Genomic DNA, 26,075 nt, shown 5'->3' on the forward strand with positions numbered 1-26,075 from the left:
TTTGAATGTTCATTTTTGAACTTGTACATCTGAATTTGATTAAAAAATGCCATTCTCTGAGAGCACCAACCCAGTTATGCTTAGAAGCATAAAGTCTGTGGACACCTCAGTGCAGCAGGACCCCCATGAAAAACTGACGATTGGGTGAGAGCAGAATTTAGCTGCTATTTAGTTCAGAACAATTCTTCTAATTTTATCAGATCTGATGAGGCAAATCTTAATGGTATGTAAACCTGCTATAAGAACTTTGGATCTAAATTCTGACTCTGTGGACAAAGTTTTAACTGAAGTTGGCCTTGTTCATCTAAAGGCTGAAGGAAGCCTTGGAAGTGTGAACTCGTGTTAAAAGGAACCAGAGCAAAGGTGGCAGTAACGGAGTTATAGATAGTTGGTTTATGATATATTTTTTAAGTTGGAACTCTTCACATGCATCAACTGTCTTGGCCTTAACAAAATCTGCAGAATTTACGATCACAGATGACTCTTCAGATGATTATGAGTATGAAGAGGTAATGTACTAAATTGATAATCTTCTGATATTTGTAGCGTTCATGTTTGTGGTTTTTTTTGTTTTACTTCATCAGTCACAAAAATATTTTAGGACAAATGACACGAATCTCCTTTTGCAAAGTGCAATTATACTAGGCATATCTTTAATTTTCAAGGGAGGATTTAGTGTCAGTTGGTATTTTTTACTTTTTTTTGAACATTAAATACTTTTCCAAAGATACAGGTATTTCTATTTAGATGTTTCAGTTTATTATAATGAATATTTCAAAAATACAAGTTCTGTCGCAAAATATTGTTTTAACAAGAACGGGATTGTTTTCAGTAGTTGTATTCTGAAAGACAAATATAAAAAATATGTTGATACCTAACTTTAAATAATTTCATTTAGATTTCAGCAGATGATGGATTTAGTCTTCAGGAAGATGATGAGGATCTGTCAAAGGCTTTGCAGACTGTACAAGAGCAGGCTGAAGATGCCCGAATTTTAGTAAGAACTTCCTAAACATTCTAAGGCTCTGTCTGTAATTCGGTTAGCATTACTGGCTTAAAATTTACACATCATCATTTATTTTAGTTATGAAATATTTGTGTGGAAAGGATTTTCTCTTATTTTTAGAAGACTCTAGAGGTTGACATATGCCACAGTGGAAAAGCCAAATTTCTTGGGTTTCATTTTCCTGTAACTTTTGTTCATTTTATGTTCTATAAACAACCTGACATTGCACATACATATAACAGTGTACATTTAAAATATATTAATGTTACTATGGTGCATCAGTATCTTAGGGTTTGTTTCTCCAGCTGAGTAGACTGAAGGAGACTGAATGTGATTCCTGACACAGGAAAGAAAGTGCGTTTGCTTAAGACCAGCAGAGTCTTGTACTAGAGTACTTTGTGAGAAAAGATTATTCATATATTCAAAATATAGAATCAACTGTTACACCATCTGAAATCAAATTATTAATTAAATCATTCCATGCCATTAATTTTTGACACTTCTTACATTTACAGTTTGTGTAATAGTTTAAAGTTACGCAATGGGATTGTTACACTGTATTTTCCAAAATACAATTTACCTGAATTTACTTGCTTATAACAATCTAATGGAAAAGAGCTTTTTTTCCTGCTGTGTTTCTAATATCACCACTATCTTAGAGCATCATCAGGAAGCTGTTGTTACAGTTCTTGTTTTGCAGAAGGAAATAATTACTAATGAAAAGATAAAATTATATGATAGATTCTTAACATCAAAACGGGGGGAAATGTGCATTTTCTTCTGCACTAGTGCATATCAACAGATCAGTTTTGTTTTTTAGATCAAACTTTGAATGTTTGATATGATACTGAGTCTTAGGTGTGTTGAAAATGAATATGCCTGAAAATTAAGGGAAGGAACACAAAAGTTAAGACTGAACGTGCTTAATATTAACCAAGAAGTGGAAATTCTTAATGTTGTCTTTAGGGATGACTTCAGTCCTATCTGGTTTACTGTGTGAGTTGATTTTTACATCAAAAGTGAAAGAAGGAAGAATATTTTGATATTGATCTTTAGACAGTGCTGTATTTAAATAATCTTTTACCTCTTTATTGATCAACTTGGAGTTTTAGGGAACAGTATGCTAGTATCTATCCCATTTAATCAAAATGAAGAAAGTATTTCCTTAAAGATGAACTCAAATTCTTTTTGATTTTGTGCTTATGCCTTCTCTTCTTAATTCACTGTTTGAAGGCTCATTCTTTCCATACTTCTGAAACTGAAATAGTATTTTCAGCTTTTAGGCAGAAAGACATGAATAGAAAAATATTTTAATAGGCTTGCTAGTTCCTTGACAGCTTTCATAAGGATACACTGTGTATTTTGTGAGGCTCAGTGATGAGATTGTTTGATGCTAGCTCACTGAAAAAACCAAGTACTGCAGCAAACACTGTTGGTGACCCAAGTAAGAAGCACTGTTTCCTGTGAATTAATATTAAATCAATATCCAGAACTCTGAGCTAAGAGGCAGAGTAGAAGGCTGTGTTCTTCATGTGATAAATAATTGGTACATTTCAATTACTAGCTTGTAATCTTGGCTAAAACAGGTTAAATTAGGTAACAGCCTGGAATAGCTACACAGTGATAAACAACTTTAAGTGATTGTGAGTATTTGTTGTTCATAGTAACTTGTAGCTAATTCCATATTAAAGACTGCATTTCAATACGAGGTGCGAATCTTTTCATTAAAGAAAACAGATTATACGGAGAAGGCACAGATAAAGCGATCATCCAGAAATATTTAAGTGATTTGCCAAATGCGGATGATATAAATATGCACAGTTTCTAAACTGAGTAGCTGCAACGTCTTTTACACTTCACTAAAAAGGTCAAGTATAACCAGGAAAATCAAAGAAGAATGCTTATTTTCAAACTTTCTTCCAAAGTAATTTGCACTAATTACCCAATGGAGAAGAGCAAACATAAGCAAATGAGAGATGGTGCTATTCACCTGTTAAATAGAATTGGTGTGTAGGAGTTAAACCTGTAGGGGATATTGAAGCACGTCCTGCATCTGTGCGTGCATGCAGTGTAGCTACTGGTCTTGAAGGTTTGGTGAGGCTCCCTCAACAGTCACAGTTCATGTTTCTGTTTGGATCCCAGCAAGGAAATGAGGGTGATGAAACTCCAATCCCTAAATATAATTTCCCCGTAGTCTTGTGGTAAAATGGCAGCTGTTTGAAAATACAGCTCTGCTGGGCAACACCTGCTTTGCATAGCAGTGATCTGCCTACCGTTTCCCATTCTAGTCATTGTCCTTTTCCATCACGATTCATGATTTTTCTTTTCTTTTTTTTTAATTGTCCTTGTTTTGAAACGTAAATTAATGTAAATTATTTTTATACACAAGTAACAGAAAGAAAATCTTCAGCTGATAGGGACCCTAGGAAAAGGATACAGAACTTCTGGAAAGCCACACACACACAAACCTGTCTGAAATACTTCTTTCACTAGTTACAGCTTTTGCACTTCCGTTCTAGGATCTTTGTTTTCTCAGTATCCCAGATAATACACTGAAGTCACATTGCCCCTAATTAACCTTATATTTTATGTAGGTTTGATTTGTAATTTGTTTGATTATGTTAAAAGTCTTTGAATTGCATTTGTTATTCTTTTTTAGTTTTATAAGTTTTGCAAGAGCATCTCATTCTATTTCCAGAGAAATTATTAATTTATTTGGTGGTAATCTTTCTTCATTGGACAGAAATTTTTGCGTTATGGAAGTCCTTAAGGTTAAGCTCGTAGAAGTTATTATGTTTTACTGGCTGTATTTGCAGTCCTTATACTCAAAATGTTTTGAAGATTTTAATTCAAAAGTAAATATGTGACAAAAAAATATTTAGTTTATTTTTATTTAGTACTCAGAATCCTTTATTAAGATGGGGTTTTATCTATACATCTTCTTTAGGGTGTCTGTTTGCACAACATTAGTTGTATTTTCCTCATTTTAAAAAAGGTAAATATATGCAAGAAAAAAAATACTGTTATGCCATTCTATAGATAGGCATTCAAGGTTAAGATAAATTCAAATCGTTAGCCTAGAACCACTCACAAAGTCTGCAGAAGAGCTAGGAATTTAATTCTGGTTTCCAGAGATCCCATCTCAATACCGTGCCTGTTAGACTGCATTCCTTTTCTCCTATGTTGTTCACCGTTCAAGCTTTAGTTTCTAAAATGATTCTCAGTGCTCGTGTCTAGCTAATAAATTCTCTTCTGCACACATGAAATGAATTCCTATCATATTTCCCTTTATTAAGCGAATCAAGCTGTGTCATTTCTTCCGAAGACTGACTTTATAGATGTGTTTGGGAAACTACAGGCAACAGTATTAGACATTTGCCTCACTTAGAATAAGGAAAGAAAAGAAGCAAGAAAAGTGATGCAGCTGCATGTCTGCAAACTCTTTGCTTCTTGTATTACCACAATTAGAAAATAGACCTGTCTGATGTACTGTATCTCTAGTAATGAAAATACACTAAATATTACATTGCAGTTGGCATATTATATTATTCATAATGTGTTACATGGCCTTGATCATTTGTGTGTGGTTCTTTCTGCTTATATTAGGCAGGTTGCTTGGATTAAACGCAGCATTTTCTGTTTTGCACAAAATAGCTATGAGGTTTTTCCAGTGTTTTTATTTTATCAAGAAAAATGCCTTTATCTCTAGGTAATTTATGCAGTCATATTGATAAGAGCTTCCACTAAGGACATGAATAAGCCATAAATGAATGGCGTTATCAGAAATCCCTGGCCTACAGTGTTTTGTTTTTTTTCAGTGGAGGAAATTATTTGTAGTCACAGCCTTTAGCATGTCTTGATGAATATCTCACTGGATTTTTTTTCTTTATTTTGTTAGTGTTGAAACGAAGAAAAGAAGGTAGGAATGTGTGAAAGCTGGTTTTTTTTGCTTCTCATCTCTACAATGTTGTTTTTTTTTTTCTTTTAGTAATATGTAGCACATGTTATCATAGGATCTTGAGTTTCTTTCCAGAGCACACTGTGTTAGTTGTGGAGCCCATGTTTGTTCTGTAATCCTGTCAGTAGGAGGCAGGCATGTGCAGGGCCATATCTTATCTTAGATCATAGCCCCCACTGCTGAGCAAGTCTGCCTTAGCAGTGTGCCCACGTGGAGTTCCCAAATGCTGATAGCCTCATACTTAGGGATGTCAAGTTGCTCTAATCCATTTCAAGTCTGAAGGAATTAAGGCCACCTGTTTGGCTGCCAGATTGTGGCGGTCTCTCTCTTGTCTGGTTATCTTTACATGCCTTTGAGAGGAGGGGATAGACAGGGTCGTATTTTACTCTTTTCATACAAAATTGCGTCTTGAAATCTCTCCTAGAGAGCTTAGCATCAATCTGCACACTGAGTGGGGCTGGGTGAAGGAAGGAAACTTGCTTTGCAACAGACAGCTGTGAAAGGGATTTTTATTTTTACTTTTTCCCTGTAGTGGTAGGCTTGTTCTGTTTTGTTCTGATGCTGCTTTTAGCATGTGTGCTTGACCCATGAGCTCATCTTACCTGAAGAGCTATCTGTCTTCGTGGCGCTGGAGGAGCTGCATGTGAACCCAAGGTGCACTGTCTGCCTTCTGCCACCACTCGTGGCTGTGTTGTCTGGCAGCTTCATTCAGTGTTTGCATGTTGAGAACAAACAGGAGGAGTGATCTCCATGAGACTTCGTAAGAGATCTTGTAATGGAGATGCAGTTCTTTCCGTCTCTCTGTTGCACACATTGTTACAAAAAGAAGATAAGCTGTTTAACCATTACCTCGGACTTTTGCCGTATTCATTAGATGAAGTTCTGATTTTTCTCATCAATAGTTTTGAAGGTTGCTGAAGGATGCAGGAGTATGAGAACTAACATTTTCTCTCTGGTCAGTGACAGAAGATCATCGATCAACTTAAATAGTTCTAAGTCCTTGTCAGATTATGTCAAGTTCAGAATACTTGCTTAAATTAGGTGATTTTTGAGTTATTTCTGTATACTCTTTCACAGACCTTGACATTAGAAGGATCATTGATTACAGATCTGATCAGTAAAGACAAGGGAACCATTCAGCTGTACTCCAGTAGATCTGTGACTTTAGATGACTTAAGAAATAGAAAGTGTGATAATTAACATTTCCCTTCTAGGTTTAATAACATTTATCAAAATTTAATTTCAGGCTTTGCAATCAGCCTTGACTTCTGAGAAATCAGTGTCTGAAATACCTGAAACAATGGATGACTTCTTCTGCAATTTCCTGGTCAGATTGGGAATGTCCAGAACCCTTGACTGCTTTCAATCCGAATGGTAAAATATTCTGAGTGACTGTGTTATTTTGAGAGTTAGGAACTAGATGCTCAGGATTCAAGTATTCCAGTACTTCTGTATATATGCCCAGAAAATTCTTCAGAGTGCAAGTAATTCTTAAATACTTAGTGTTTTACTACATAAGTGTATTCATGTTGAGGATAAGGATGTAAAGCATTGCCTTAAGGACAGAGTTACAAGAAAGCTGACTGCAGGGAACTCCTGAAGAGGTACCTTTGGATGACTTTGTGCATCTCACCTAACTCTAGACATTTACAAGCCTAAAGTGGTCACCTGAGGCCTCTTTTGTGACCAGTGAAATGGTAATTTTCAGAATGCAGCTTATCTGAGTTAAGTCATCTCCTTTAAGACTAAATGAATTCAATTACATTTTTTTCAAGTATATTCTGTTCTCCATTGACTACCGATGAAAACTAAAACCAGCTAAAGTACAGAAGTCATCTTTGGATGAAGTGAGTCCCGTGCAAAATGATCAGCGTTGTACTTCAGGAGTGCTGTGAAATCATGTGTCTTAGTTTCTAGAGCATGGGTGCTCGCTTAAGAACTGAGTATTTTGTAGTTATGGTATAGTTTTTGCACCTTGGTTGTTTGGGTGGATTTGGACGTTAGCTACCTTGTATTTTAAGTAAAATAATCAAAATTTTTGATACTTGATAATTTTTGGTACCTCAATTAATATGGTTGGTTTGTTTTTTTTTCTTTTCAAAATTTAATTCATCTAGTAATCAGAAGAGTGAACTCTTGAGCTGTTGCTTTTTTTTTTCAGCTTTATAGGTTGTAGGGGGTTTGTCTGTACTTTCTGCAGAAGTTTAAATGTGCAGCTTTGTCTAAACACTCCACTACCTCCATCACTCTCTTCATATATGGAATCATAGAGCTTATATACTTTTAAAATATTGATTAAGAATGATGTGCCAGGAACGCTGCTTGAGAGGAGAGCTGCATTATTTTGGAGAAAAAGGTGACACTTGTAAAGTTCTGTTGAAATGCTTTCCCTTACAAGCTTGCTTTGAATCTGCAAGTTATATTGGAAGGGTTCTGAGAAGTGGAAATGCCTCTCTGAATTACCTTGTAGTCAGTCTTTAAACCTGAGGGGTTCAGAGATTTATTTTTTTTAAATAAGATCTTTTGAAATTGTTTAATTTGAAAATCAGTAAATCTGAAAAGTTAGAAGCATCTTATTTTCTCTTACAAAAGCCTCAAAGCTTTAAAATTTCTTATAAATATTCTTTAATGGGGAATCATTACTGTCACTTTCAAGGCTTTGGTCTTGCTAGTGTAGAGCTCACCAATCAGATGTTGCTTTTGGAATTAATAATGATCTGCTTTTTGATAGCATAGCAATGTGGCTTAAATGGTTCCTTAGAGAAGGAGCACTATAATTCTGTATTCTTTTTCAACAAAAGAGCTGATAGGAATAGCATTAGGTTTGAAGTTTAACAGTTTTTATGCTAAAAGATAATTAATACTAGACAGATATAAATAGCGACCTTTTCGTGAAACTACAGTGTTCTTTGAAGCACTTAAAGTCTGAATTTATATCAATGGCAAAATTCAAATTACTTTTTAACAGAGAAAGTACAGGTCTTAGAAGGCCCTATCTTGTAAATCCTTAGCTATACATATATTTTTTTTTCCTCTAAGTAATATTTTTAATTTCAGTATCATTACAAATGAGCTCAGCATGTCAGGATCTAATCTTCCTGTATTGAGACTTTCTCTGCATTAATACCTTATTTCGTAATGTTTCATGTTGGTTTGAAATAGATAATTTACAATATTAATGAAAGTGAGAGCAGATTAGTGTACTCAGGTTCCTCATTATGTATTGGGACGACGCTTTCGCTCTCATGCTGTGGTGATCAAGTACTAATGGAATTGAAAATGAGAAATTAATTAATGTAGAGAAAATTTATCAAAAGACTTGCTTTGAAATAATTGTCTGTCTGAGATCTAAAGGTCACTTAAATCGGACCAAATGAGCTGTGTTTATTTCAGAGTTACAGAAAACATTGTTATTCTATCCAGGTGTATAAAATGTTATTTGGCTATGTTTTATTAAGCCAAACCCCCTATTTTGTATGATGTAACAAATAATCACTGCAAGTGTGATAATTTTTTTTTTTGCACATACACTTTTTTCTTCTAGTTATACTTTAAGGAACTGAAAATTAGACTTACGTTATTTTTAGAATATCTAATTTACTATTAAATTTTCTATTCCTTTGGTGCACAAGCCTTTATAGTGCTTTTGTTGCTTATTAAAGATACTGGATTGACAGCTTTGGAGTATGAATTGCAAGGGCTGATCAACTAAATTCATGCACCTGACAGTTTGTACCTGCTAATTCCAGAGAGCTCCCTGCTGCTGGCAGCATGCTGTGTTGCAGGTCTGCTGAGCAGTGAATCGTGTGCTGTTCACAGGGATGCATGGAGCCTTCACCATGGTTAGTTAGTACGCTTGCTGGCCTGGTAATAACTAAGTGTTCCTAGAGACCTGGCAACATCTTGTTTTGGGAGTAAATGGAGAGACTTGTTAGGGAAACATGATTTGTGAGCTCTTTTCTATTTGATGTAGTTAAAATGGTGAGTGAACTTATGTGACCAAGCACACGCCTTGCAAAGATTGCCTGGGTTGGGCATAACAGAGCATATGCTACAAGGCTACTGTATCTTCTCTGAGCTTAAAGGCAGACTCATTGCAAAACAATTCATCTTTGTAGAATGAAGAAAATGGGTATAGGTAGCAATTCTCTACGCTGCAGCTCCCTGAAGACAGCAGAAGCAATCTGTTTATTTCGGGCAGGCCTAAGTTTCCTCTGCTCTGTGTCTGCTTTGGTCTGGAAATCATATGGTCCCATTAATGTATGTTGTGCTCTGAGCTCATAATTTGAGAGGAATGAGGGTTATCACTTCTAGGACAGTATCACGCTGAACCATTCAGATTTTAGCTCAGAACACAAGTGAAGTAACCTCAGGTTTCATTTACAAAAAGCCATGTGGACATGCTTTTCTGCTTACATAGCAAGCATAACACAATCATATAAATTTTCCACTTATATGCCATAATAGATTGGAGCAGTACGGTGGAGTAAAAAGGTGATTTATTTTTCTGTGCTCATTTCTTTCTTAGCCTTCTGTTGAAACTGTTTAAGGATATTATCAATTGGAATTACAGTTTTCTGTAAGAGGTTCTTAAAGAAGCTAAAACTTGATATTTTAATCCCTGAATGTGTGTCTAAGCAAGTTAGTTCTTAGTAAAGGATTATTGTGAGCTACATATTGGTTAGTTTATTGCAGAGCCTTTCTGCATCTTGATTCCTTCAGAACTCTTGGAAACTTAATTTCACCTGTGTATAGTAATAATATGTTATTTTTAATCAGTCTGCATTGGGCTTTGATCATAAAATCATAGTTGACCATCTGTTCCTTAGGTTTCCAAATTCTTAGTTAATTTTAAATAGTGATTCAAGATTAATAAGTCAGTTGTTCTGAGAAGCTTAGAAAAATAGCTGTGTGTGCATGGAACTAACTAATTTAATTAGCATCATCGTTCCCTTCTGTAAGGGAAAGAAGGGAGAACAGTAGCTATTTGGCAGTCAGCTAGCTATGTAGGAGTTCTGTAAATTTTACGGGACTGGATTGATGAAAGATAATGAGATTTCACAATGCAATTTTGTTGTGTGGTTTTCTATTCCATTTCTGCCACATGCACAAAAGCCTTCATTTTCAGGAGTGTTCTTAGACAAGGGCATAGTGAATTTATTGGTCTTAATTGTATTTCATTAAAATGGTCTTTCAGGGTTGTTAGCTCTGCTGGAGGCTAAGTTCATCAATTATCCATGTCTGATGTGTCTTTTTGCAGAAGTTTGGGTTTCATGAGGTGCAATTAGGGCCTTTGGTGGAGATGTTATTCTGACAAAAAAGAAGTATGTAGGGTTGTGATCATCAGCAATGAGAAGTGCCCCTATTTGCAGTTATTTCCTATAGGAATAGTACCTGCTCATCAGATCCTGTTTATCTGAGGAAAAAAAAGGAAGAAATGAACAACTGAGCTTCTTTCTTCTGATGTTTTTGTCTTCTCAGTGGTGTACAAAAGTTTGTGCCAACTAAAGGTCTTGCTCTTCTGTCTTCCAGTACAGAAGTAGATGAAGAAATAGATGAAGAAATAGATGTTTAGTGTATGCATGTACTGGATTCTGGAATCACCTCTGCAATATCTATTTGCATGGAAACATCTTACGCTTGTACACGTAGACTTGAATCCTGGTATCTTTTCAAATACTATGACAAATAGTGATAGCTTATAGTTGTTCCTGAACACGCATGATCCTGCAGAAGAATTTACTTTGTGTAGTGACGGTCACTTTTTTTTTAATCAGTTCTAGTTTTTCTGAATCCTTTCTGACATCTTTTTTTTGTGTAGAAGATACTAAGGTGCTTTCAGCTGCTTTGTATTTGAATGCCTTTAAATTAAACCTAAAATGACTAGTGTCAATGCCTATGTCCTTTTTACTGACTGTTAGAGTATTTTTAGCTTTCACCGACATGCTACCAAAAGATTAATAGTCCTAAAAACCAGAAGACTCAGCAGATCTTATTGACAGGGGCCACAGAGATTCCTAGGTTGCCACACAACATTACATGCTGCTCCAGATTCTATTTTACTTCTCAAAGTGCAAAATAGCCTATACAAGTATTTAAATTAAGCAGCCTTCAGACTTCTGCATCATGTTTTCTTGGGGGCTGATAATTATATTTACCAATATTTATTTATTTTAAATAAGGACAGGGCAACATAAGTAAACAGGAAGGAATGACGAAATTTCCCTAGGTGAGCTCTGTATTCCATGCTGATGATAGCTCATAGGATCATTCATCCAGGTTATCTTCAGCTTTGTTGTCTTATTTGAGTCTTCATAAAAAAAAATCTGCGTATATAAGAATTTTTCTGTTTTATACTTAAGCTATTTGGAAGAAAAGATAGAAAAGAACAATTGTTTATATTGAAGTACTGTGTTATACATGATATGTCTTTTTGACTACTCTGAACAATAATATTATTTTAGAATGAAAAGCAGTGAAGTGGAACACAGTGGGGCAGGATAGTACTCTTGCTAATCATTAGTGATCATAAAAGGTAAGTACCTTGAAATGGTAAATATCCTTGTGGTTGTAGTTCAGGTAAATGAAGTCAGGTGGAGCCTGAGAAAGGAGACATCAGTGAAGTTAGAAGAAGGAAACCCTGAATAAAATATCTCTCTGTTTCTTTTTTATTAGGTATGAACTCGTACAGAGAGGTGTGTTCACAGCCAAAGATACTGAATTGGTTCCAACTGTGTATACTCACAAACAGCAACTTGAGGCTGAAATTATGCGTTTGAAGAAAGATCTGGAAAACTATAAACTTGCTGCAAAGTATGTTATTTGGTCTTAATGAAACTTTGATATACAGTAGGAAACAGCCAGATAAAGTAAAGTACTTAATGGAAATAATAAGTTCCTGTTTGTTATGCTGGCTGCACATATTTTACTTCTAGGTGACATTTGTAATTAAAGTTCAAGTTTCTCTGAGCTCTATTAGAAACCTAAATCTTAATTTCTTTTATTCATATTTACTAGGCTATGGAAAATAATTTTCTATATGCAGTAATCACAACAAATTACTTCAAAGAATTATGAGCGTATAATGTGTAGAACCAAGAAGTAAATGATTATGTGCATTTTGTATTGAAATACAGTACTATAAAGCTACCGCAAAACATCAACACAGGAAAAAATCACTATACGTTTATTCTGCTTTTTTTAAATTGAAAAAAAAAAAAAAATCTATCACCCTGACCCTAATGGTAAATGGTATGTCAGTGTGAGCTGCTATCACTTGTTGTACTTGTGTGCACATTGTAGTAGTTGATTCTAAAAGTCTAAAAAATTCTAAAATTCTAAAAGTTAATTCTAAAGTATTTCAATTCTAAGTAACTTAAAATATTTAACCTTATAATGGAGAGATGCAATAATGAATTACACATCATATAGTCTTTTCTGAAACGTAGTATCTCTGCACATGTATGTGTTCATTGAGAATTTACCCTGAGACCTAATAATGCACTCACTTCAGTTTTTCCAGTGCATAGTTTTAAAATATGGAGCTGTAGAAGATGTTAACTCCTCCTCTTTGATTTTTCTCAAGATTGCTCAAGCTTCTGATTTTCATTTAGGTTGTTCCTTTATATGAAAAATAGCTGTTCAGATCTTAAGTAATCATTGCAGCTGATAATAATGATGAATTATTTTCCAATGATAATGACTTATTACATTTTAAATTAATAAATTGGCCATTGTCTTAAGTAATAGTTAACAGCTTTAATAATCAAGTCATATATTGTGTGGTCAACTATACTGTTGCACTGAGAGATGGACCATTTAGAAAAAAATTGTTAATTTTAATCTGCAGCGTCTTCAGATGATGGATAGTTCAGGATTGTGTTTCTCGTTCGAGTGGGAGATTAAGAAGCAGAAATGCATAGTAAAAGAAGGAATGACAAAATTTGGCCCTTCTGAAATTTATTTTTGTCAGTAGTAATTTTAATAGGCCTTCCTTTTGCCCCCCCAACCTTTTTTCTTTTTTTGCTCCTTGTATGAAGCAGAACAAGCTGTAACAAGGTAATCTGAGTGGATTATGGTTTTATAAGAGTTTTCATGGGTTTGTTGCATTGCTACATGATTGTTTAAGAATATAAAGCTCAAAACCGTTTCACTGTGGTCACAAATGAGTTGTTTTTTTCCCATGAGTTGTTTTTTTCCCATATATACTCTGCAGGGTGCCAGAATTTATTTTTTGTAGCAGATGTCTAGTTAATAGGCTGAAACATGACATGATAATGTGCAACAGGAAGAAAGCAGGAGAGGCAAGAGACATTGCCAAAATGCTAGGTTCCTAACAGTTCCTGTTAAATAAAACTCACAATGCACACTTAAGTGAACTGTGCTAAAAAAGTAAATAAATTGATGAACTGAAACTGTACCCTGCTTTTTTACATTCTAGTGTTTGAGGAAATCTAAATGAGTCATGTCACGTGACACAGATCAGAAGTGGGTAAATTCTGTTCGTTGGCATTTACTGTTAGGTACTGCACTTAATCTGCATGCAACTTGTTAAAGCACTGAGAAAATTAATCCTAAAACATTATTAAAATTGGTCCTCCTTTCTTCACTTGAAGGGAGAGCTTTATTTTCATATTCTTTCTGCTAATAGTAAAATGGACTAAATGTACATGTGAAACACGCTTTTTTTCTAATGGTCACTACTTCATTTTTCAGCCTTTTCATTTCAGATAGCTTTCAAAGTTTTCCTTGATACTGATGTTAAAAGTTCAGCACTTCTTTGACATTTGTTTCAGTTATTTTGTTTCTGGAGTAGTGGGTGAAATTGAGCATTTCTCCTGTACATACCATGAGTTACAGTGTTTCTTTGTGTCTTTTGGATAAACTGCGATCATCAAATTCTGTACTAAATCCATTTACAGTAGTGACTCTTAACAGCATTTTTTCTTGTTCATCTATTCAATAACTGGAGTCAGTACCCTTGCTATCATAAAGCAAATACTCCAGCAGGAGTCAAAATTACCTGGAGGACAATTTGAGTTTTCAGGTTTAGAGAGGTAATTCATCAGCTTACACTGAAAACAGAATGCCTGAGAGCACTGAAGAAATGCTGATTTGACTGGTTAGAAAGCAAGGATTTGTGAGCAAAGTATGTTTCTCATTTTGCTCTGTGGATTAGTCAGAAAACTTTCATTGTGAGCTACAGTGCTGTGAAATGTATTTGAAGAAAGCTTTTTAACACTTGATATTTCTGAGTTTGGTACTTTTGATATTTGTCTTGCAGAAAAGAGATGTTATTTGGGACTTAGGCAATATGGGGGCCCAAGATAAATGACTGTAAACCAATTACCTCCTGCTTTAATGTTGTTTAACAATTGATGAAAGAGATTCAGTGTCTAGACACTAACTAATTGTATTGTGGATGTTATAATACAGTATTTACATGATTGTATGGCAAGCAAGTAGGCAAATACAGTTGGTTGCAGGTTATTGATTATTTCACTGTGATGTTTCATTATTTAAAAAGAAAATCACAGCTTCATTTCCTGTTTACAGTATGTATTTTTAATAGGTTGACCAATGTCAGAAGGCAGCTAGAGACGTAACAAAATCCCTGAATATATACATTGAAAGAAATAAATATCAGCATAACTGTTTTACTCCAAAGCTAGTGATAGTGTATCTAAACCTTAAGGTAATAACTACTAATCTCTGTTTAAACGATTTCTGTAAAACATGTTGGGATAGAAATCAAAACTATTTTTATATTGAGTGATAGTTATTACCTTAAGGTTTAGATACACTACTAATCTCTGTTTAAACGATTTCTGTAAAACATGTTGGGATAGAAATCAAAACTATTTTTATATTGGTTAGCCATGTGACAGTAATTATAGTCTACCTTAAGTGTTTCTTTCTTTTGTCTTGAACGCAACAGTTCAGGCCTGATTGATTGATAAGGAATATTGTCTGCTGCAGTATTTCTCTAATGGAAGCATAGATATTCTTTCCAATATGCAAGAAAAAATTGAAAATAACATCTCTGAAAATTAACTCTTACAGGAGACTGGTTAATTTTAATTCAGTGCCTATAGTGATGATTTGTCGTTCAAGGATTTACCATTCTAGTAATATTTGCTTGAACTGGGTAATCATTATTTCATAGCAGCATTAAACTCTGCCTATCTGATGATTTAAAAGAGCTTGAATCCAATATATTTTGATGCTTTCCTACGGCAAGAGTCTTTATATTTGTATTTAAACATGTAGGCAGACAACACAATGGTATATCAGGTTTAAGACTGTGTTAATTATAGGGACTTCTAGCTGTGATATTTTTATGTTCTTTTAAGCATTTAGGAATGTATTAGGTAGCTGGAAGGAAAATTGTGTAGAGCTTTTGTCTGAGGTTTGTAACTGAGTTCACAAACATCAGTTAAGAAGTTTAAAGTGTTGCAGGTGTCTTTTTGTCCTGATGTTTGGAAGCATCTCACAAATACACAGCCAGTTTACAGCCCCATTAGAAGTCAAAATATAAAGCAATCCTGAAAATCATATTTATTGTTACTGTTAGTGATATCGCCAGCGATAAAATCTTCAGCTCATCGCCTATTTCTGTGCTACTGTCTAGCCATTTCTGCACATATATCCCCACGCATACCATGAAAACCAGAAAATGGGTGCTTTTAGTATTGTGTACCACATTTAAATGCATCTGTTTAATTATATTGTACATTTAGAATTCTTGCTGCTAAATGCTATATAAACTACATAGACAAAAAGCACGATAATATATGTTTTCTAAAACTGTCTCTATTTCAGGTAAAATTTTAGGGCTACAACTTAAAGCATCTTGGAAATAAAGATCCACTTAATTTCAGTGGGAACAGGACACAACCCACAGTTGCAAATCTGTGCTTGGATTTACTGGACTCTGTTCTCTTCTGCTGTTTTTATGAAACTACTTGCTTGAGAAAAGTTTAAATGAAGAATCTTTGGCATTTATGCTGACTAAAAGAAATCTCCTTGGAAGTGTCCAAAGCCAGACTGGACAGGGGTTTGAGCAACCCAGTCTAATGGGAGGTGTCCCTGCCCAAGGCAAGAGAGTTGCAACTACAGGATCTTTTAAGTCCTTTCCAACTCAAACCGTTCTGTGATTCTACAAAATGGATATTGGCTTTTTATGGCTGTAGCAACATCTTTTAGAAAAAACCATTGACTTAGCTCTGAAGGTGCAGGTTTTGTGATCTGAAGGTGCAGGTTTTGTGTTTGAGATCGTACGGCAAGTCAGATTTTGTGGGTGATGTCAGGATGGAGTTGTTTCACAGAACTGTCCTGAGACCATTCATTTACCGCTGAAATGTTCCTCTTGTCAGAGGAGTGTGAACAGATTATTTGTACTTTGTATCCCAGTAGCAATGTCCTAAGTTACTCTGTTTCACAACTTCTGGATTTTGTACCCCTGCATACAGGAAGTTCTGCGCCTGCCCACAGCTCCTTGGGGCTTTTCACTGCAGGGAACGCCTTGCTTGCTTTTCATTTCCCTGCCAGTTTTTTTCTCAGCTTTGACTGATCTCTATTGGCACTAATTCACTGTGCTCTTCTTGAGGTCTTTCTAACTGTTCCTGCTACAAGCAATAATTCATGTATAAACATTAACATACACATACAAATATGGTAGTTTGTATACATAATAAATATAGCAAATGCATATATGGTGAGTATAAACTATCTGTACAATTAAATATGATGCGCTGGCAGTTAGGGGTCTTCTTCCTGGGCTTGTGATTTTGACATACTTGACTGATTTTCCTAACACTTCAATTCCTGTTGGAGAGGAAATGAGTTTTATTTTTGCAAAGAGCAAATATCTAATTTCTATGCAAGGTAATTTCAAGCTTCTTTTGCAATTAAACAATTCATCTCCTAATCTTTCATGCCAAAACCATATCAGTAAAGGCAAGGAGAAGGTGTCTGGAATATGTACAGAGTGTTTTCTTTTATGCTTATGGAGCAGAGTATCTCAGGGTGTCCCATGGCTCTGTGTAGAATGTGCTTAGAAAGTAACAGATTATCAGTATGTTTGCAATTAATTTTGAAATGGATTCCTTTTGCTTCCTGCTGTCTCATGTACAGGGGACGCTTGGGACAGGCTGCAAACATGATTGAATAGAGCCTTTTCTAGCACAACTTTTTCCAGAAGCTCTCTAAATGCATGTATTTGCAAGGCAGAGATACAGTTCTCCTTTTGTGTGTGTCCTTCTAGCATATATCATTACGCTGGCACTCCACATGTGATATGAATGTTAGAAAATCAGTACTGCAATACATTTTCCTGTAGCAATTTACACCCACAAGAAGAGTATTGTTTTCTAATTGCCTATAATTTGAATACATACCTCCACAAGGCCCTTTGTGCTTGAAGTAAGGTTGACCTCAACTCTGAAAATTGTAGTGCCAGAATCCTTATGGATTCTATCTAAAGGAACTGGTGAAAGGTGAAGTCTAGCTGTGATTTTGTACGTTGGCTGGCAGCAAAAAGACCTCAAAAGTTCATGTTCTCCACCACAGGTATACTACCGAAAATTTCTAGCTTGGATACAGTAAGTGTGTGCATATCTGAAAATTAATTACCTCGATGAGCAATAAAAAGGAGACTAATACTTCCCTCTTTCTTTTTTTTTTTTTTTTTGACATATAGCAAAGCAAAAGAGGCTTTTCTAAAAATGCAGAAAGAACGGGACTTCCATCGAATGCATCATAAGCGAGTGGTCCAGGAGAAAAACAAGCTTATTTGTGACATTAAAAGGTAAAAAAATGTTTAATTACTATACACATAGCATTAAAGATAATGTCTTCAGATATTGCCCAGTAGTGAGATAACACTGTGGAATTTGAAGTGCTAAAGTAAAGCTAGCCACATGTAGTTAGTGTTGCGGTTAATAGCAGTTCCAGCTGACTATTCTGCCACGTCTCTTAAACGATTTCTAGTGATTTTTGTTATATTTTCCATGGTGTGATGTGGCATTAAGAAATACAGAGTATTTCTAGTAGTTGAAAATATAAATGAGATTTTCTTTTACATGGGTCTTTTTCCATAAATATGTAGTGGTTTCAGGGTTTAGATACTTTGTCCATTTCTTAAAATGTAGTTGTTATGGTACTTCTGTCCCTTTACTTCTTGAACTCCCTATATGAAACTTGCTGCATTTGGTTGCAAGTAAGTCTAACCTAATCTGTTGGTACTGAGTTATAACAGCTTACATCTGCAGCTTCAAAGAGTTAGCAGAATTTTGTCAATATTGTTATCAATCAATGCGTGTAATAGCAGCTATATACATCTTTAACCTTGAGATCCACATGCACTAATGCAAGAGAGCACTGTTTGGTGACTTACCTTCTATGTGTCAGCTTTTTGCAAAATGCACTATTTTTGAAGGTGTTGGTGTCATGTTTCTCTTCAGAGATTATATATTTGACTTTCAGTTGGTCTTAAATAGTGGTTAAGTATTCTAAATGTAGTGTGTAGTGAAGAAAGAGCTAGTAATTGTATTTGTCTAGATTAGGATCTTAGTTGGTAGTCAGATAATAGCTGTAATTCCCTTTCATTCAATGAAATATCACTCACCTGCAAAAAACCACGAATTAACAAAAATTAATGTGCAGTATGTGTATGAGGGATTAAGAACAGGTCAAAATTGGATGGATTGTTTTACAAGATGACTAAACAAACTATTAATCCTCTTATTGACCAGGCTTATTTTTATTTTCTTTTCTTGTGGCATTCCAGTTGGGTGATTACATACTAAATGCCTCCTTTCACTTGGGGAGGGAAAAAGCTAGACAGACAAATCTCTGATTTAACTCTTCTTTGAGGAATTATTTGTCCTCCTTTTGTTCACAGACTGAAGGCACATTATGCATCATATGAACCAGTGCTGAAGCAGATGACGGAAAAATACCAGACTACACTGAGACAGAGAATGTTAACTAGTTTGGAGAGAGACAGAGCAGTTGGGCAGGTAAAATTATGGTGATCACCACTTGCAAAACTGTAAGGAATGCTTAGGGGTTTACCTTGGTAAATACACAGGCTATTTCTGTTAAAGCAACTCGCTTATGTGATAGTTTGAAGCAGAATGTTTTACTGAGCTTCATGATACATTCAGGATTAACATCTCACCAAGTATGTGCAACAGTACCACAACGTAGTTCTCAGACTGTACAGACCCTGTTGTACTTTTGATGTTGACAGCTTAAGGAAAGGTGTGATATTCCCCCAGATTCATATGCTTCCATCTTTGCCTTTAGAAATCTCTTATTTTGATTTTATTTCTGTTGATTTTTTTTTTTTTTTCCTAAATATATCCAGGAATGACCTACTAGTTTAAGAAAAAATACATTAAGGTATCAGAGACAGTTCTTCTCTCTTTTGAGTGGAATAATAGAGTAGTATTTTACTTCTGTAATTTTATCTGATATATAGGTTGGTGTACAAAATATTCTGCCTCTTTAGCAGGAAGTACTGTCAGCACAGATAGGATGGATGAAGAACAGAAAATTATCATGCATGTATGTAAACAATAGGTTGTTCAAAAAAAGAGAAGGGAAAAAAAAGAGAAAACCTTCCCAAATGCATTGCATTTCAGCAGTAGCATCAATTATATGTGGGTAACATGAAAGGAATTCACTATGCTTGCAGGATTTTCTAATAGTCCTCATCTCTCATTTCCTCTTTTCCTCTGCCTCCAATTTTTCTCAGGTCACCTGAGGGCTTACTTATAAAGGACAGGATTATATGTTTGAAATTTCAATAAGTAAAAGAAAATGTGCTACAGAAAAGGAAAGGTTGCTGTCCATATACAGTTATGCTGAACTGGGAGTACAAAACATAGAACAGTTCCAGTACTATGAAATTTCAGGAACATACATAAGGCCTATCCAGTTACTAACTGTACACGTTCTGCAGTGATGACTTTTTTGATAAAGCATAACAGAATATTTTGTGGCATGCCAAAGCGCTATCTCTATTGTGACATTAATTTGAAGAGTAGTGCAGTGATAGCAGTGGCTAAAAATTGATGGTGCAGCAAGAGCCCTGGTATGCTATATGTCTGCATTGTTTTAATAGTTGTAAAACTTTTGGGAGAAATTTTGGATGGCTCGTATTTTATAGCATTGTTTTGCTGGACCTTTCCAAAATGTTAATTAGGGTTAATGTTTATAATGTAGAGACAATAATCAGAAGAGTAAAAAATATTAGAGATGAAATTTATTACTTAAATATGAAGACATAAAAGCTGTGTGTTGTGAACAGAGCATTAAAAAGCCATGTTTTCATATTACCTCTTGTTTTTCGCTCCTCTTTTTAAAATTAGGTCACAGATTTGCAAGCTACATTACAAAGTTTAGAGTCTGCATATGCTATTCAGATTCCTGTGACAAAAGGTAAAATATTCCCATCACTGAGCTCAGACCTGTGGCTTTTTTGGTTGTTGTGATGCATTTCAAAACCTGGTCTATCAGTAAATCAAAAATACTTGTCAGCTGTCCTGGTGACAGAGCAGCAGTTTAAACATTTGAACACTTATTCTAAATGTAACCACTAAGGACATGAGACTGCTGATAGCAATATGGAGTATGTGAGTAACTATGGAAGAACTTTGTCCTAGAAATGTATTTTATGTCTGTTTTTTATTTATCCACTAATTCTCTTTTTACATGTAAGTGGTCTTTTTCAGCTCATGCTTAAGATATATAGGGCGGTCCAGAAACGTTTTGAAAGTGCGTGTGTTACAAAATCCAGCCAGTTATTTTAGTATGCCTCATTTTCACAGGAGATTGCTAAGGTTATATGATACCTGCTGGAATAATATCTTTATCTGTATGGTAGTATACCACTTTTCTGGTGGTTTGAATAAATGCATAATTATTAAATTATTTTTCTAATTCCATCAGAAAAAATACCAAACTGGCACCTCTGGTTTCCTAAGTAAAAGAAGCCCATGCTATTGCATTCTTTGTAAGCATCACAGAATCACAGACTGGCCTAGGCTGGAAGGGACTTTAAAGATCATCTAATCCAACCTCCCTGTCATGGGCAGGGACACCACCTCTTGACTAGATCATGATACTCAAGGCTCCGTCCAACTTGGCCTTGAACACCTCCAGGGAGGGGGCAGCCACAACATCTCTGGGCAATTTATTCCGAAGTCTTGCCGCCCTCGTACTGAAGAATTTCTTCCTAAGGTCCAATCTAAACTCCCACTAATAATTTTGAACCTATTTTCCAATTGCAGCTACATTTGACAATGAGTCTTAAAGAAACCATGTTTCTAAAATAGATGAGATTAGGAAAAGGGGAAACAGTGAGCCCTACCCTCTTTGAGAACAAAGTATTCAAATGAGATGGGGATCTTGCTCCTGCCTTTGTCATGAGCAGAATTCCAGGCATGGATAGCACCTTATTTGATGTTAGAGAACCCCAAATTTCTCAGCCACATAGATGACCAAGTATCAAATATTATACAACTCTCAAGTGAAGCATTTGTTACATTCTTTATATGTTTTTATTTTGTGGGGGTTTTTTATTGTGGGGTTTTGTGGTTGTGGTTTTTTTTTTGTTGGTTTGTTTTTTTCTGCCCTCCCCCCCGCCCCGTGCATTAAAGGCCTAAACTTCCTCTTGCAGTGGTAATATATGCCAGGTAAAAAGCCACTGAGTTACCCCAGCCTTTGATAGCTGAGTTTCATTAGTTCCCACGTTCATGGAGTTACTTCCATTGTATAAAGTTCCTGTAGAATAGACAAGACTCAAAAGAAGAATAGTATCCCCATAAATGTTTCCAGTTTCTTTCTGGATTTATAATTGAGCAAAGAGGCTAGCAAGCGTTTCCTTGACTATTAAGATGGGTTATTTACTGTTGATGCAGACATTCCAACTACCATCCAGATCTTTGCCGCTGCCTGCCTATTACGAGCATAGCACGTTCAGTTTAATTTTTTTCTTTCTTTCTAATGTAGGTTGAAGCAGTTGGTCTCTTAAATCGTTGTAAATTGCTACGAGCACTGGACTGAAATTTAGTTATCTGAAAGATGCCCCGCATTCTCTAGCTCAGGTGTTGGTTTCCATTCAGCAGTGGGAGGCTTATATCACTGAGTTGTCCCTTGGAGCACACCCTACTCCTTTTCTAAACTACTGTTTAATTAAGAGCACAGCCATGGCTATAATTCTGGGTATGCTCTGCTCTCTATCTTTATAGCTTACTACAACTTAAAGAATGAGCCTCTGCCCCACGAAAAAGCACAGTGCTCATTTTAATCCCACTTCTAATAGAGAGACAGACAACAGGCTTTTTGTTTTGTTCTTTTAGGGTGTATAGCATTCAGCTTCTCATTATGCTCTGGCTTGGGGATACATGGTGTGGGTTCTTCCTCCATTATAGTGCTTTACAGTATAGCTGCTCCATCCAACTCTTAATGTCACACATACTTTCATTTGTTTGAGCAATTTTAAAAATTACTCTCTGGCCATTCACTTGTTTATTCCCCAAAAACCTTGAGAGCACTTTATGACAGCAAAAAGTGAAAGCAGGGTAGCACTTTTTAAGTAGTAATGTATATTAAAAAAGTCATTTAATCTTCAACACCACTTATTAAGCTCATCAGCCACCCACATGCTTGTACAAGCTTTAATTTGCTTCATACCTTGTGTATAATAAATTAAGTGGTATTTCAGTTCATTTCTTTCCAGTGCTTTGTCCTCTGATACTACATAATTTTTGCTGCCTTCTGTAGGTCTTACTCATGTCTCAGTGGGTGATATTGTCTCCTATTCAGATACTTTCTGCTGCTTCTTGAAAGATGGTCATGTTCTGTTGCCTCTTGGATTCTTATTCCTGAAAGAGTATAAATGCAACTTTGGGAAGCAGACAGTGTGTAGATACTGGAAAAATGTTTGCTGCTTTTTTGTCTAAATTAAGTTCTTGGTTTGGAAGGAACCAGGGCTGTTGGACTTGTAAATCTTTAGTGTATGGAGACCTACAGCTGTGTTTTCTCTTCAGGGCTGGATTTTATACAGTAGCGTGTTGGAATGTTTTATTTAGAAAATAAGGAATGCTCAGACTGGCAAGTTATCATTCGTCAAGATAAGATGTTTCTTCTGGCCAGCTGCCTGCTTTCACCGTAGTACAGAGCCGGAAGGAATGAGGATGGTTCTGCTGGGCAGCAGGAGATTGCCCGTTGCTGCTCCTGGTGCTGCTTCTGCCCCACAGCCTGACTTAACTGCAGAACCTGGAATGCTGGCTTTCGCTAGAGGGCACAGTGGGTGGCTTTTCATGAGCTTTTTATTTGCTGAATTATTCAAGGTTTTGAATGTTGGCAGTGAGGTCCTACACATCAATCCCTCATGGGTTACTTTTTGTTTGGAGTTTTGGAGGGTTTTTTTTAGCGCGAGTCATATAGTGCATAATGAAGAACAAAGGGAAGCTTTGTTGTATTCACAATGAGATTGGGTTGTAAATTTGTGTTTGACGGCTAGGTAAGAAAAAATTAAAAGTTAATTTCAGGACGACCGTTCTGGACTTGTTACTTATTTGGTGCAGCAGCTTTCAGCCTGATGCGTTTCAAACAATTGGAGAGGAGATAGCATTCCCAATACAGAGCATGTGATTTATTTACTAGGGTTTTTTTGCTGTCCCACTGCAAGGCTGGTTTTTAATTTTGCAAACAGTAATTGGTGCACAAATTCTTCAAGAGGAAATTTTCTTTAGGGGTCTTAAAAATTGATAGAAGTTTAAGGTTTGGGGTTTTTTCCTATTTACTTACCTTAATGTTTGAAGTTGATATGAAGGACATTTAATAGTTGGAGAGTAACTAGTTAATGGTTAGGATTAGGACTCAGTCATACTGCAGACTGTTTCTCTGTCCCTGCTATGTTCACTGTGAAATCAGCTCTGAAAGAAAAGTTGCGTTTTGAGTTTGGATTATTTTGCAAAGGATTGGATATTTTTTGTAGGAAGATGTGCACAAAAAACTGGTTTTGTTTTTGTTTGAAACCGAGTCCTCCCTGTTGTGGTAGCAAGATCATACAAATAATTATCAAAGAGAAAGAACTGATTTTTTAAAAATTTGTTTAGGGTATTCGTGTATATTATCAGAGCACTTGCATCCGTACTTAGAGATCAAGTCTCAGTGCTTAGTGGTGCTCTGAAAAAAGACCACTTTTGCCTTAAAGAATTAAGCAATCTTGATTGTGGCTTGCTTATAAACCTAAGTGAACATGGCTCTAACAGCTGGTTCTAAAAACATGTTAGAAAACTGTTACTTGCTCAGTACATTTCTTGTATTTTCTAAAAACAACAGCTGCTTATTTATTACCCAATTATATTCAAAAGTTGAACTCAATGAGTTTCTTTACTCATGGTTGAATTAACTCATTGCTAAGTCTGTTAACTGTGCTTTTCCCTTCCTTGATCTAATGTAATTGCTGTTAGAAGGTCATGCAAAAAGAAATTTAAAATGTACCAGTTAGAGTACTTAAGCCACGTTGTCCCCATTACATCTACAGTGGAATTGGAATAGAAGATCTGTAAACACAAGCTGTTGATATCTTAGTGCAATTGCAACAGTTCTTCAGAATTTGTTCTGTTTTTAATGGTTACTGACTTTTTAAGCCCTTCCACTGTCATAACTGTTGGTTTATAAGTACGTGTAATTCAGAATCACCAACAGGTGAAATGCTCTGTGGGCATGTACTAGTGGGTAGCAGTTACTGAGTGTGTGGAAAGTATTTGACATATAAAGCAATTTTGCAATATACACTTCCTCAGAGAAAGTTATTATTCAGGATATCTGTGACAGTAGCTTTAACTTTCAAAGCAATGAGAATCCAGACATTTTGTTAGAACAGGCACAGTTCTTTTCTGGACTGTTCCTCATATCCCTTTTAAACTATTCTGATGATTTACAGCTATGTTACCTGCTTAGGATGTCTTTGCTGAGCTCCCTATTTTCATAAGTAAGTCTGTGTTTGAGAAGTTGGTTGGGGAAAGTGCTGGGAAGCAAAAGGGAATGCAGACTGCGAATCAGAGTAGTGCATTGGTGGTAGCTGTTGGGTAGGATGCAGTGAGATAATGATTTTCTGGCTCTGAGGGAAAAGAAGAATTGCATCTATTTTACTGTGACTCTCTCCTGTACTGCAAGATTTGAAATCATCACTCCATTTTGGGGGCAAAATCTGGAGTACAGTTGGATAAGCTGAAACAGATCACACCAAGATAATGTGTATACCGGAGTTGTGTGTAGCCTTGGAATGCTTTACATGGATGGCACAGTAGCCTGAATATCTTTATATAAAATAGATGTTTCTTTTAGGATTTCTACTGTCTAGTTGGTAAAGAGATATCTTCCAGAAGAATAAGTAAAAAATGCATTCTGATGATATTTTTATTGGTTTTATTTTATATCAGGCTGCGGATGTCCAAGGAAGAAAGGGTTAGAAGGTCCCCAACAGAAAGCTTTTTGGGAAAGCAGAGAGCAAAAGGTCCTTGGTGCTGAAAACTCTTCGAATGATCCAGTCAAAGATGCAGAGAAGATAGGCAAGAGCTGTCCAAAGGTATGCAGTTTTCTTTCCAGTTGTTCAATATCTAATTCAAAGTACCCTTGAAACTTCTGCTAACCTGTGATGAAACATACTTGCCCAACGTGACTGAAAGAGGTCGTACTTAGGAAATAGGACAGGTAGGTAACAAGGTTTTTATTTTTAATATGAGTTTCTGTTGCAATTTGTTTTTCAGGGGAAAAACAAGAACTCTGAATAGTTGAAGCTATCAAGCTACTTTTTGGGAGTCTGATGTAATCACCCTACAGAGGAAGAGCACCAGCTATAAAAGCTTGTTGCTCTGTTAAATTTCTTTTTGTAACTGGAGAAGAGCTGACCTATTCTGTAGTGCTTTCAAACTTTTCAAGTGTTTTGATCTGTTTCAGCTGGGTCTGAATCGTATAATATCTGCAAGACTAAGGGAAAAAAAATTGGTGATTTCTTAATAGTCAATGGAAGTTCCTAAAATTGAGAATGCTGAAGCTGTGTTGCTGTTTCAGTTTTGAAGTTGTTCA

The 26,075-nt window shown here is 35.8% G+C and overlaps 1 protein-coding gene across 1 annotated transcript; it reads left to right on the forward strand.

The window, feature by feature from the left end:
* Window positions 1-412: 412 nt before the first annotated feature.
* On the forward strand, window positions 413-25,575 carry SPAG16 (sperm associated antigen 16; the record flags this gene model as incomplete). The annotated part of the gene is made up of 8 exons (XM_009875520.1): window positions 413-509; window positions 899-997; window positions 6,211-6,338; window positions 11,640-11,777; window positions 17,665-17,772; window positions 18,868-18,985; window positions 20,342-20,411; window positions 25,430-25,575. Coding segments are annotated over 8 exons (904 nt in total), but the record flags the coding sequence as incomplete, so codon positions are not given.
* Between the last annotated feature and the right edge of the window lie 500 nt (window positions 25,576-26,075).

Source organism: Apaloderma vittatum, unplaced genomic scaffold, assembly GCF_000703405.1.
Source record: "Apaloderma vittatum isolate BGI_N311 unplaced genomic scaffold, ASM70340v1 scaffold10788, whole genome shotgun sequence".
Classification (NCBI taxonomy): domain Eukaryota; kingdom Metazoa; phylum Chordata; class Aves; order Trogoniformes; family Trogonidae; genus Apaloderma; species Apaloderma vittatum.